Source organism: Microtus oregoni, unplaced genomic scaffold (genome assembly GCF_018167655.1).
Source record: "Microtus oregoni isolate MIOR12 unplaced genomic scaffold, Mior012 000028F_ref0000031, whole genome shotgun sequence".
NCBI classification, from domain to species: Eukaryota; Metazoa; Chordata; class Mammalia; order Rodentia; family Cricetidae; genus Microtus; species Microtus oregoni.
In genome coordinates this window covers 24,865,257-24,879,142 of record NW_024543087.1, presented here as the reverse complement: position 1 = coordinate 24,879,142, position 13,886 = coordinate 24,865,257, and the positions used below count along the sequence as shown (strand labels likewise).

At 45.6% G+C, this 13,886-nt stretch overlaps 1 protein-coding gene across 3 annotated transcripts in view; it reads right to left on the bottom strand.

Moving 5' to 3' along the window:
- Nucleotides 1-11,598: 11,598 nt before the first annotated feature.
- Nucleotides 11,599-13,886, bottom strand: part of Pik3cb (phosphatidylinositol-4,5-bisphosphate 3-kinase catalytic subunit beta) — a 103,582-nt gene continuing 101,294 nt past the window's right edge. For all 3 annotated transcript variants that reach the window (XM_041677211.1, XM_041677212.1, XM_041677213.1), the window contains one exon: nucleotides 11,599-13,069. In XM_041677211.1, the coding sequence (XP_041533145.1) occupies nucleotides 12,932-13,069 (138 nt within the window). In that variant the 3' untranslated portion in view covers nucleotides 11,599-12,931. The remainder of the gene's footprint in view (nucleotides 13,070-13,886) is intronic.

The window sequence follows — 13,886 nt, the reverse complement described above, 5'->3', positions numbered from 1 at the left end:
CCTGCTAATAGTGCCAAATTCCCTTGGGGGCCATTTTCTTTCAAACCCCCCAGGGTTTCTTTTCTCAGAGGTGCTGACATAGGCAATAGCAACAACTGTACAGGACAAAAGACAGGTACTTGGTTCCCTGTGTAACAGCTGTGAGAATTCTAATACTATGCAATGCAATTCTTGCAGCAAAGTAGAGTGATATTTTAAAGATTTATTTATTTTTAGTTTATATTTAAGGATGTTTTGCCTGCATTATGTAGCACGAATAATAAAAATCTAGAGATGGATATTGGGATTCAAGCTGAAGATCAGAGAAGCAAAGTGGTCAGCCACTGGCTCTTACCGCTACCTCAGACCGAAATGTGCAATCCTGCCTCCAGGAATCCTCACACTGAGACAGCATTGTGTCTTCACCAAATCTCAGACTCCACACTCCAGTGAGCTCCTGTTTCTTCCTCTTTATATTCCTCTCTCTGCTCAGCCATAACGCTCCTGTCTCTACCTTCCTAGCGCTGGGATTAAGGGTGTGTGACTCCGAAACACTGGAATTAAAGGTGTGAGCCACCACCACCTGTATCTGCTTCTGGATTGATCCTGTGTAGCTCAGGGTAGCCTTGAACTCACAGAGATCCAACTGCCTCTCTCTCCCAAATCCTGGGATTAAAGCTGTGTGCCACCACTCCCTAGCCCCAGTGGCTTACCTTTGCACTCTGATCTTCAGGCAAGTTTTATTTATTAAATACAAACAAAAATATCACTATAAGATTATATCTATAAACCACCTGAAAACATTGACTATTGGGGTGAGAAGAGGATGGTGGAGTCCCTGAAACTGGAGTTACAGACGATCATTATGTAGGTGCTGGGAATTGAACCGTGAGCCTCTGGAAAAGCAGTCAGTGCTCCTAACTGGAGAGCCACCTCTCCAGCCTCACTTTAGAGCTATTTTAACTCACAAATGGCTCGTGGGTTCAAATACAAACGAAACATCAATCTTCCTACCGTTCTGTTCCAGCTTGTACTCAGAGTGTGCTGGAGTGTGTAGCAGTGATTACGCCTCAAGTATTTGTGGGATGCAGTTAAGTGCTCAGCACTGAGATTATGTAAACCACAAACAGCCACTTCCCTAGCAGTGACTGAAATGACAGTCCCTGATTTCTGCTTCCTTTTATCTCCCTCTTCAAGTCACTTGGACCTAAAGAACTTTTTCCCCACCCAGCCTGTTTTGCATTTGTCATCAAAGTGACAAGAGGTCGCCCAGGAGTAGATTTGGGCCCTCGATGCCACTTCCCACTGAGACCCGAGAAAGCCTGTTTCTGCCTTGGAAGCAGTACTGGAGATGAGAAAGAGCGAGAGAGAAAAGGTTTGGCAGCCGGGATATGACCTCATTTCTTTAATTAGGTTTTGCAAGTTTAAGCTGTTGGTTGATCTAAAGAGTCTTTGGTGACCTCCTTCCTTCTGTGAGCCTTAGATTATAGAAAATTAGAGCCCACAAAGCTTTATATAGAATTCCAATTTTTTTTTATAGTGAGGAAAATCTTAGAGAAAAGTAGAAAAGAAGCACAAAATTAGTGAAGAGCAAACAAAATCTCACTTAATCGTTTAAGTTAGAAAGTCATCTCTTGGTACCATTTGGCAAAACCACAGTGATACTCATTTCAGGAAGCTGCTGGAAACTGGCAAGCACAAAATGACAGAGATCAGTCATGGTGCATGTTCTACAGATAATTATAAGTGTGCACCTACTAATCACAGAGGGAGAGCCAGTGACTTCCCACTGGAGAGTTCTGGCAGACAGCATCTAAGTCGGAGGATCAAAACCACCCGCATCAGCGCAAGTGGCCCCAGAATGTGGAGCTTCCCCACTGTCGCCCAAGTGCAAAGTCCAGCTGGAGAAACGGAGGAATCATGAACGCACTTAGGTACAAGATGGTAGTCTGAAGAGGCTGCACACCACGCATTCAATTCTAAGACAGCCTGCAAACGGCAGGACTAGAAAGACAGCGAAAGACCAGTGGCTGTCAGGGACAGGCTGAGAGGGGAGCAGGAGCAGGGCAGGAAAGCCTTTATATAAATGGTGACTACCTGTTATGACAGATGGACCCAAACCACCGAGAGGGAACCCTATGCAATATGTGGACTTGGGGCGGAATTCAGCATTGAGGACAGTGCAGTACTCCTCTGGGGATGCTGTGCGTGAGTGGGGGCAGAGGTTACAAAGGAGCATGCTATACTTTGTGCTCAATTTTGCTGTCAAGCTAAGACTACTATAAAAAAAAGTAGGTATCCTAAAGTGGGGGGGGGGGGGAGCCTGATGCTGCCTCTGTGTGACCCTGATAAAGAAAAGAAAGAGCAGAGCCTATTTTAAAGAGGAAGAGTTTCTGAGTCTCACAAAGGCAGACTCATCCGCTGAAGAGTACTTGGGAAAAGAACCATAGAGAAGCTGAGCTGAGCTGCCGCTCAGTTGCCTGGTCCAGGAAGGGAAAGCAGAAGCCTCATCTGAAAGGCCAGGTGCCCTGGGGAGAAAAGACTGGCGATCCTGCCCTCCAGGCCGGCCCACAAGCCTCAGACATCTCAAATGAAGTCTCCAGTTCGGGGTCACAGTAGTTCCTCTGGCAGATGGGTCAGCTGTGAAAAGGATTCCTATCTTGCTACTCTGTATGGTTTGGAGAGCAATGGACGGACATCATCTTGATCCAGAGCCTACTGTATATAGCCAGTGACCTTCCTGAAATTAGTTTAGCATTGCCTAGTGTGAGAGACATCTCTGGGTGTCAGGAGTGAAAAGTGGAAGGATCAGACATGGTGGTAAGAGTCTCAGATCAGGCTGTGATTTGTGTAGGGAGAGAGGCTGCCCTGCCCTTGGTAGCCAGGAGCAGACTTCATCAATTGGCAATGACTTTCGAGTTCGATGGTCTCAAGCGTGGAGTCAACAGATGGAGCAGTCTCTGCAGAGCCTGAGAACTGCGAGGTTCCAGTACGTGACTTGACATCACAGGGGCAGCCCTCAGCAGGAAAAGCAACATCTAGGGGGTCGAAAATGACAACAGAGATGGGCCTCCTGCTGGTACGGTGGAGCAGTACCACGTGGAGGCCCCTGGGGTATGAAGAGGGGAAGCACTTAAAGAGGAGACAACTGTGGCAGGCAGTGGATGTTTGTTCATAGTCCACACGTCCCGAGCCACACCACTCCCATGCAGAGAGCTGGCAGTCTGTAATCTGCCGGGATCTGAAGGGAGCTCCTCCAGTGCCTCTGTGCTTCTCATTTTTGTATTTTGTTTTGGTTTTTAAGATTTAATTCTTTTTTTTTTTTATTTTACACGTATGGGTATTTCGCGTGCATGTCTGTCTGTGTACTTTGTGCATACAATGCCCAGAGAGGCTAGAAGAGAGTATCTGATTAGATTCTCCTGGGACTGGAGTTGCAGACAGTTGTGAGCCACCAGGTGGGAGCTAGGACTCAAACCAAGCCACTGAGCCGTGTCTCCAGCCCTCCCACTCCTTCGTTTTTAACTACATTTTTAGTAGTATTTTCACTTTACCGCATTAGAAAATCTTTTATGCCTTTATCTTCTATTATTCTTCATCTAACAATCTAATATCGTTTAGCAATTTTTACATTATTGGGGAATCTTTCCCCCCTTTTCCCTCTATTTTATGCTTTTAACTATACTTTTATTTTGACTGCTTTTTTAAACTGTTATTTATCTATTTAGATTTTCTTCTTGTTTTTTTTTTTTTTAAACAGAATCTCATGTAGGACGGCCTCAAACTCCAGTGTAGTTGAAGATAATCTTAAACTCTTGAGCGCCTAAACCAATGACTGTTTGCTGAATGGATGAAGTTTTCCTTGTTCCAAGAAAACAAAGCAAAAGGGATGGTTCACAACATTGTTGTGTAATAGTTTCCTCTGCGATGGAAACATTCCATTCTACAGGGAAGTTCCTTAACCAGGAAGAAAAAAAACCCTCAAAATAGCTCCAGGAAGTCCCTGAAACTGAGCAGATTTGGTAGTCTCCTCCCTTTCAGAGTAAGTGATAAGGTTGCTGGGAGTCAGACAAGCCAAGCTGCAAAGAAGACTCTGACACCTGACCAGTGGCCTGAAAGAAACAGAAGCTGGCTGAGCTGCCTGAAAGATTCAGACAAGAGTCTCTTGGAAAGGACTGAGCTGCCTGCAAGCTGTGCAGTGTGCTCCAGGTTCCCAACCTTTGTGAGCTGTCACCCATGCTGGGGCGGGCTTTGGTTGTCTTTGAGTCATTTCAGAGTAACCCCAGTAAAACTTAGATTTCACCCTAGTCTGTCATGGGTTATTTTGGGTGAGTAGACATGTGCTAATGTCACTCGAGGAGAAGTTCTGCCACACCTTTTCACTCATTCCAGTGTCAACTGAAGTCCCCAGGAAAAAGCCACACCCACGTGGAAGTCTTTTTTTGGGGGGGAGGGCAGATTTGAGAAAGGGTTTCTCTGTCTATCCCTGGCTATCCTGGAACTTGCTCTGTAGACCAGGCTGACTTGAACTCACAGAGATACTCCTGTGAGTGCTGATTAAAGGTGTACACCACCCTTCCAAGACTGAAAGAGTCTTTAAGAGTCTAGGCATGGATTAGAATTTCCATGATTACAGCAAGTTGGAATGTCCCTTTTCTCCTTGCTCCACCTCCTCCATTTGTTATTTTAAAATGTTTTAGGGTGCTGGTGGTGGTGGCACACGCCTTTAATCCCAGCACTGGGGAGGCAGAGGCAGGCGGATCTCTGTGAGTTTGAGGTCAGCCTGGTCTACAGGAGCTAGTTCCAAGACAGGCTCCAAAGTTACAAAGAAACCCTGTCTCCTAAAAACAAAACAAAAAGATGTCTTAGGGTAATGCCCTTCATAGCCATTCATTGCCCACCTGTGTCTGAGCCAACATCTCCTTGGTGATACACTGAACCTTTGGAATGTGTCAACAGAGCGCTAGCTTCTATTGTCCCCAAGACTTCTCCGAACTATGTACTGTTCTGTGTATGACTGCTGTATTTCAACTCAAAGGTGTGAGCACTTTTTGTTGCTATTTTGTTTTTCTTGAAACAGGGTCTCATTATAGAGCCCAAGCTGGCTCCAAATTTATGATCCTCTTGCCTCAGCTTCCCCAGTGTTGAAATTATGGGTATATGTCACCAAACCCAACTAAGGTTATTTAACCATGTATTTTTTAATTTCATGTATTTATTTTTGTGGTGCTGGAGAGTGAACCTGACCCTCACACATGCTGGGCAAGTGTTCTACCACATTCTACATACAGGTAGACTCTTAAAAGCTGAAGGGGAAATGGGAGATGGCTTAGCAGGTAAAGTGGCTGCCATGCAGGCATGAGGACTTACGTTTGGATCTGCAGTAACCACACCTTTAAAGCCAGTATAAGGCCCAGGAGAATAAGCAGAAAGGAGCAAGTCTTCCTGCGTGGCACTCTGCCTTGCCCTGTCTGGTAGCACGGCTGGGAGAGTAACCGACTCCTCTCTCTGAAGCCTTGCCCACAAGTGCTGCAAAGAGCTGCCCAAGCAGCATCACCACATCTGGTCACAAATATGTATCATTTTCTTTTACCCCCGGAGTTCCTTCCTTAGGACTGGGGTTGCTTATAAAAATTTTAAATATATAATTCATACACTAGGACCAGGGAAATGTAAATTACAATGAAAAACAGTTAAGAGATTTTTTTTTTAGATGTGCATGTAGATCTTGCATAAGAATTTTTCTGAATTGGATCATGACCCAGCTTCCCCCCACACCACACACACACAGACTCACTCTTCCTGGAGAACCACTAAACTTCAATCCCAATTAAAGTTATTTTTGTCTTGGGCCTGGAGAGATGGTTCCGGATTTAAAGTCGTTGGCTGGTCTTCCAGAGGACCTGGGTTTAGTTCCCAGCATCTACATGAAGGCTCAAAACCTTCTGAAATTATGGTTCCAGGGGATCTGATGACCTCTTCTGGCTTCAGTGGGCACCAGGCATACACATAGTACATAGACATATGTGCAGGCAAAGCGCACACGCACACACACACATACACACACACACACACATATATATATAATAACAATTAAAAATACTTATCCTTCTCAATAAAATTGATTTCTACCCATTCCCAGGAACTCGATATGCAGGTGCCAATTTGAAAATCCTCAGGCAGAACAAGTGGAACTGTCTGCATTTTCATTAACTTTAGAAAATAATTCAAATCACTCTACTAAGCACTAGTAAGCTGGTGTCTGGGAGGCTGAAGCAGGAGGATCAAGTTCAAGGCCAGTTTGCTGCTGAGTGAGACAGAGACTGAGTGAACATCGAGGGAGATGGGGCAGAAAGACCATGAGAGGAAGACACTTGGGAAGTCTGCTGTGAGATTGTGCCTTCTAGCTATGACAGGGAAGTTACAGCCCTGTAACAACAACATGGCTGCCTAAGTAAGACCTGAACAATTTCAACTCCAGCTGACATCCCAACACAGACGGGGGAAATCTCACAGGGCCCCCCCTCTGTGAGATGAAGAGTTTCAATCTACTAACAACTGAGAGAGGGAGAATAGGAATTCCCAAGGAATGAGCTCCCCATCCAATACCAAATGGTCATCCCTGAAATACAAACTTGCAGGTAGTACTGAACGGACCAATCAGGCTGCATTTATGTTTGTTTACCTCTATATGTAAATGATCAAAGAGGAGGAGGTCCATGGACTGGGACAGAGCGGGGGACATGGGAGGGAAGGGGGGAAGGAGGAGGTTGGGGGAATGAGGCAATTATATCTTAACTAAATCTTTAAAAGGACATGCATGCATGTGACGGGAAATAAAACCCTGGAAACAAGCTTTTCTTTCTTCTTTTTTTGTCCTCCAATTCACTTCATGTGATTCCTTGGACTCAGTAGTTACTCTGTAAATATGTATTTATTGAATGCAGTTAACAGAAAAACTGGGCTGGAAATGCAGCTGAGCGTTTCATAGCATGTTCAGGGCCCTTGATTCGGTCCCCAGGAAGGAAGGGAGGGACGAGGGAAATTCCCCAAATCTTGAGAGAGATAGAGACATCACGGTATCTAAGGTATTTAGACCCCTAGCAGAAAATGACTGGAGGAGAACCCTGCTCCCATGCCATCCTGTAGTTGACCGTCAAGGGTTCAGAGAAATGACAGAATGCTGAAGGCCGGGAAAGGAAAGGTCCACGTTGTTCAGAGTCATTCAAGCTGACGGCGTGATTCAGTGTGACAAGTGTGATTCATTGAATGTGACCACAGTGGACACTGCGGCTTCACAGGAGTGGAGGGGGTGGAAGAATCAGTGTTCAGTATCAGAATGCCCTTACTGGGCCAATCGAACTGGAACTTTCCAGAAAAAAAAAAAACAATTTCAGGGCAGATATTATTATAAATGACTTCCTTCCTCCTACATTTCTGCTTTTGATAGCTCTAAACTATATTTTCCCAGCGACAGTGTTTTTCTACCCCAGCTCCACTGGGCATGGACCAGGGAAAATGGCAACTGTCCCTCATCTTTTCAGGAAGCATTACCAGAAATTTCAGCTAAGCTTAATGTATCCAGAAGGTGTGGGCAGCCATGTAGACTCAGATAAGGAAGAGGCTTGGCAATAGAGCACTGGCTCATGGGTAATGTTCACACCTGTGGCATCCAAGAGTGTAATAAAGATTTTAACGGAAGCAGAACCATTCGGCAGAAAGGCTATCAGAACTCAGAACATTTAACAATAGGGGCTCTCCATGTAACCTAGGTTGTCCAGAGATTCACCAACCTCCTGCCTCAGTTTAAATGCTGAGATTACAGGTTATACCATACTCGTGACTGGTCTCTGCATTGTTATAATCTCCCCCTCCCCGTCACTGCCTTCCCACCGACAAAAGAGGACACAGGAACACAATGCATCTGGTGTATTAAAAAGAAAAATATAATCAGCCAATGCATTACGGACTTGAAGCAGAGGGCAGAGTTCCCTTTGCATTCTGCTCTGGGTCTCTAAGAAGCAGCACTACTTCTTAGCTTCCTTTTGCCTTTTAGTTAGCAATCCTGACTGTGGCTGTCCTCTAAACCTAAGGATGTGTCCATTCAGTGCCCCTCTCTTGGGGCAGCCTGGACCATCCAAGGCTCAGGCAGCTGGCTGTCTAGTGGATAAGACTCCTGTCAGTCAGTCCACGCATGGCCAAGCATTTGAAATGGCTGGACGGCACTAAGGAGAGACCGAGTCTGACATGACGAGAAGCATGAATAAATCACATTCTGCACTCTGGGCGACAGTGCTCTGGGAAAAAGCAGAAGGCTCACTTATATACCTGCAGGCTCCCCCACCCACCCCTGAGTTCCCATCCCAGCTCTTCCACCCTGCACCCAAGGGGCTCTCTGCAGAGGCTCCCTACCCTCCCAGCTCCCCGCTCCTGTCCTTTCCATACCTTCTCTGTTAACCCCAAGGAGACTCTGAACAGATGCTGGGGACCTAATGGCCCTTACTCACCTGTGACTCCCAACAGGAGCAGGAAGCCCAGCAGAAGCACCATGGTGGCCGTCCAATGGGTGGCAGTGACAGGAACTCAGCAGTTGCTGTGGGTCCCCAGCTTCCCTTGCATCTAGTTATCTATCAACGGGCACTAGGATTATGCCATCCAATAGGGCAGGTGCATCTGGCCCCTGTGCCAGCTCCGCCCCAACGTGAGGTTACCAGGGCAATCTGGCACAGCTCCGGGTTAAGAGGAAGTTCCCAGGGCTTCTTTTGAGCTGGACCCTTGACCTAACCTGTTCAGTTGTCTAGAAGTTGTGCCCCTCATCCTCTCCTGGCCCCTGACTTCCCTCCAGAAACCAAACATAATCCACGCGGCTACACCCATACTATTTGCCCCACTGAGTCAACCTGGTAGACATCTCTGGTCATCTGTGCCACCTTCTGCTGCTCACTGCAGAGCCTGGCCTGGGGTTCTAGGAAGTGACAGGATTGGGCAGCGGCATTAGCAGTTTTCTTACTAAGGCAAGTGAGCGGAAGAAGATGGCATGAGATGATTTTCCTTTCATAAAGCTCCCAAACTTGCAGCTGGGACTCGGGGATTTGGAGATTTGTTTTAAAGATTATTCTACCAGTGAAGTTGGTCAACATGAAGTAGTGATTTAAAAGTGGGACTAGGCAGGGTTGGGCGAAGGTACCAGACAGGGTGCAGGGTGGGAGGTGCGGGTACTCAGAGAGCTTGCAGTGCGATAGGTCCCTCAGAGCTTCTTCTGTCATTCTGTTATTCATTCTGGGTTGTTCTTCCTGGATAATGCCCACTGGACTGCAGAGAAACTCAGGGCGCACCAAAAAAGCAGTAGCTGAGATGCAGTAGGAGTAAGACCTGGGACAGGAGTGGTCACCATCTGGGATCTGGGTGGCATTTAGAGGAGGCCCCTACAGGTCACAGTTGCTATGAAAATTACACACACATACACACAGATGGAGAAAGAGATAGAGATAGAGAGATATTCCTGCCTGGCACAGAGTAAGTAATTAAGTCCTTTGTATTGGGCCAGAAAGTACAGGGGAAATTAATCAGGAAGATAAATAATTTAGTTGCAATACTGGCTGTACAGTAAGATTATGTGGAGAACACTTTATTTAAACCAGTGGCAGAGCCACACTCCAGGACATTCTAATCTGACATGTGTAGAATCCTGCTGACTAAAGATGAGTCTGAATACAGCTGGAAGATGGTCTGATGGGCCTTGGGAACCCACTCTTAGCCCAGGAAACGAGAGCCTACCAGTTATCAATACAGGTACACAGTATTCAGGATTTAAATCTTTACCTCATCATATTTTATGAAGTAAAGGACCAAGCATCGAGGCCATTCACTTCTGTCATACTGTCTAATGAAGATTTAGAGAGCAGAAGGTAACATGAGGAGGACGCGGGGAAGTGGAGATCAGCCCGGCGACCTTGAGGTAGGTGCTCTAAGACACAGCCACAGAGCAGACACTGCTGCAGAGAAAACTAGAGAGGGGAAAGTCCTGCTTTCCACATCAGGAGCCTTCTGAACTCAAATCTAAACTCCCTCAGGAATGAGCAACTGTCTATTCCAGCTTATTTACTAAGTGGGTAATAAGATGACAATTATTCCAACCTCAGTTGCTATAGGAGGGTGTATTTTTCTCCTCATGGTTTCTACTGCTCTGATAAAACACCATCACCAAAAAGTAACTTGGAGGAGAAAGAGTTTATTTCAGCTTACAGTCCACGTCACAGTCCACTGCTGAAGGAAGTCAGGGCAGAAACTCAGGCAGGGCAGGAACCCAGAGGCAGGAACTGAAGCGAAGCCATGGAGGCGTGCTGCTCCCTGGCTTGCTCAGTCTACTTTTTATAACACCCAGGACCACTGTCCCAGGGGTGGTACCACCCACATGGTTTGACCCCTCCACAACAATCACTAGTTACAGCCCAATCATATAGAGGTATTTCCAAGAATGCCAAGTAACCCACAGGCAGAGGCTGAGACACAGAGCCTGGGTTTAAGTACATCCTATGGGACCAAGACAGGAGCTGGTTAAGGTAGATGTATCAACCACTCTAAGACTTAAGAGGACCTGCTGAACTAAGGGAGATTAAGCGGCATTGTTAGGGTGTCTCAGTCACTGAAGGAAACAGGAATTAGCTTGTGGGCAGAAGTCCCAATCTTACAGTGGCAGTAATATCAATACTTCTGAAAACTGAATTAGAAAATACTAGAAACCATTTCTACTTGATAGTTGTTTTGAGTCGGGGTCTGGTGTAGCTCAGAGTGTCCTCAAACTCACTGCATCTCAGAATGGTCTTGAGCCCCTGCTTCTCCCAAGTGCCAGGGTTACAAATACCTAACACTCGAACTTGGATTGATTAACCTGAATAAATTATGAGACATAGTAACATAAACCCTGGGACAGAGAATAATCACTGTTGACAAAGTGGCTTCTTGACTATCTGTAGGGCCATGCTTCCTGGCAACCTAACTCTAGCCTGACATCCCCCGATACTACTACCAAGTTCTCAAAGCCAACCTGGAAAAAGTCTGGGCCTTTGGCTCAGAGTCAGAGAGAGAAAATGTGTTATGTAACAAGTGAGGCATTTAAGGATGTAGAGAAACGTGGGTTAGCCAGTCCTTGTTCAAGCAGGTATCTGTACAGCCTAGAGTGCTAATTCAATCTAGAGGGTGGCTAGCTTTCTGCCTTCCGCCTTCTCTTCTCAGACAAGCAACCCAGCCAGCATGGATGGAGTGTCTGTATCTAACTACTGAACCACACCACCCTGGCTGGCTTTCCCACACATATGTGCACATGAATGCAGTAGAGGCAGCAAGCTGAGGTTACAACAGCAGACTGACGAAAACACCCCCGCCCCTTAGGCTTCCATCAGTCCAAGAGACCTTCAAGACTGTCCATGGTGGAGCAAGGGGAAGCTGGGCAGAGGTCCTGAACCTCAGCCCACTCTCAGTAGGTTTCTCTACTGACATGGCCATTTTGGGAGCGTCCCAATAGCAGCAGGTTCCGAAGACTCTGTGTTTCTCACAGAGAAAGGCCCACATGTCCCCAAACAGCCGAAACCACCCATTTATTTGACAGAGAACATTAAGAAGGACAACAAAATTAAACAATCTTTAATAAAATTCCTATAGAAAACTGAAGTCACAGGGCAAGTACTCAGTTGTCTTTCCCGTGTCACTGAGGATTGAGGGCTCCCCATTTCTCTGGAGAAGAAGCAGGAGTTTTGCTGGATGTTGACAGTACTCAGTATGTGTGCTGCTAAGGCGAGCACTCCACCATTACTCAGGAAGAACATCCATGTACACACCAACCAGTAGTTCCTATTGCACATGTTAGCATCACTTGCCACCTAGCACCCTAACTGTATGGTACCTCAACAAATAAATTAAGATTCCCATGTGGCATGAATCCACTTCAATTTCAACAAATACCATTGAAAAAAAATCACATTATTATACATTTCAATAAATATAGTAAGAACAGCTGGCGTATTACTAAAATACTGAAATTTGGGTTTGGAGTTTATTCCATAAATAGATTCCTTTTTGTCTGCTTGCTTCCTTGGATACATCTGCTCAAGTATTGTGTTTTATGAGATGAACTCTCAGAGCTACGCAGAGAAACTGCATTCATATGTGCCTCAGGACTGAAGCGGATGGAAGACCTGGATCCACGGTCAACTGAAAAGTAACTTAGGAAAAGCTCTGCTTTTGTAAAACTTTAAAACACAGGCTGAAGGATACCAAAGAAACATCTTTTTATATAGAACTCCCACTAGAAATTTTATAAATATATATGCAGCATATATATATAGATATATATATATATATTATATTTGCTCCACCAATAGATTCTCAGCAAGTCTGGCTGGAATGATGCTATCATGATAGATAAATATTAACAAAATTAGTGAGTTTTCACAGATTTAAAATATTTCCTTTAAAAAATAATTAAATTCAACATAATCAATGTAATTTGTAGCTTACATAATTTAAAAAGGGAAGGGAGATACCTTTCTTTGAAGCCTCATTTGGACAGTCAGAACAGCTTCAGCCCCCAAATGTTATGGTGAGTTGTTGGCTGAGTGGCAGCACTTGGTCACAACACTGAAAAGAAGTATTTACACCTCTGGTAAAGTACCAAATACTGAAGGGAAAAAAATCCCCAAGAGTCCTTAGTAGCATTCCTCGGCGTGCAAGGTCAGCAGGAAAGGGTCCTCCATGCTGTCTGTTGGCAATGTTGAGGATGAGAAACACGGTGGGCATCGGGATGGTTCAGATCAGGCCCTGTGGGAGGCCTCGTTCTTGATTTCACTGAGGTTCAGGATTCCATCCCTTTGCATTTCTGGCAGGGCCATGTTTAGTGCAAGAGCAAACTAGAAAGGAAACAGACTGACAAGTTCACTGGGAGCCAAGGCCGATGCTAAGACCTGTAGTCTTTGCGAACTGTGTGAGCCATCCAGTTCACCTTGGTAGTCCAGCTTTCCCTGAGGGCCTCATCAAATTTCTGCTTAAACTGTTTGAGTGCTTCTTCTTCACTCTTTCCTAAGGCAAGAGAGTCCTAAAGATGAAGAGAAAAATGTCTGACTTCATCCACCCTTGACAGAGACATGCAAACATAGTCTATGGGAGATGTGGCCAGCCTCCCCACCCACACTTTCAAGTTCCCATATAAATGTCACCTGCAGAGCAAGATAAATACCCAGGAGAATGACAGGCGGCCTTAGCAAAGGGTTCTTGAGGATGGAATTAATTTTTAATTAATGTAAGACACTGAGATGCTGTTCTGGTCAGATGACTGAGGACCCACAGCAAGTCAAAGGGCAAACCGGTGGAAACCAGTGTCGGGCAGCTGCTGACCCAGCGTGTGGGCAACAAGTCCCCGCCTAGAACCCTCCTCTGCACGCCCCTTCTCTCGTGGAGAAATTTTCTAAGTTAACAGCTCCTTTAGAAACTTCTCCTTCATGTGAACTTCACAGATTACCCGCTTCCACCCTTTGGCTAAAAGCCAGAGGAAACAACTTTGTTTCACTCCTTTGGATATTTTATTTTTAAAAAAATGACTGGAGGTTGATATTTCTTAAGTCTTCTTTGTAAAATAATACTAATGATGATGATAATAATTACATTTATTTTGTGTGCGTGTACATGCCCGTGTGTGTGTGCGTGCGCGCGCGCGCGTGTGTGCCCATGCACGGGCACATGCACACAGAGGTTAGTGGGAATCTTTAAGTCAGTTTTCTCCAGGAACTGAACTCAGATCCTCAGACTTGGCAGCCGGCAGCCTTCCCGTCTGAGCCATTTTGTCAGTTCCCTGTGGACATTTTGAATGGAGCTCTAACTGAGCTTTGTGCTCACAAACGCCAACAAACACACAG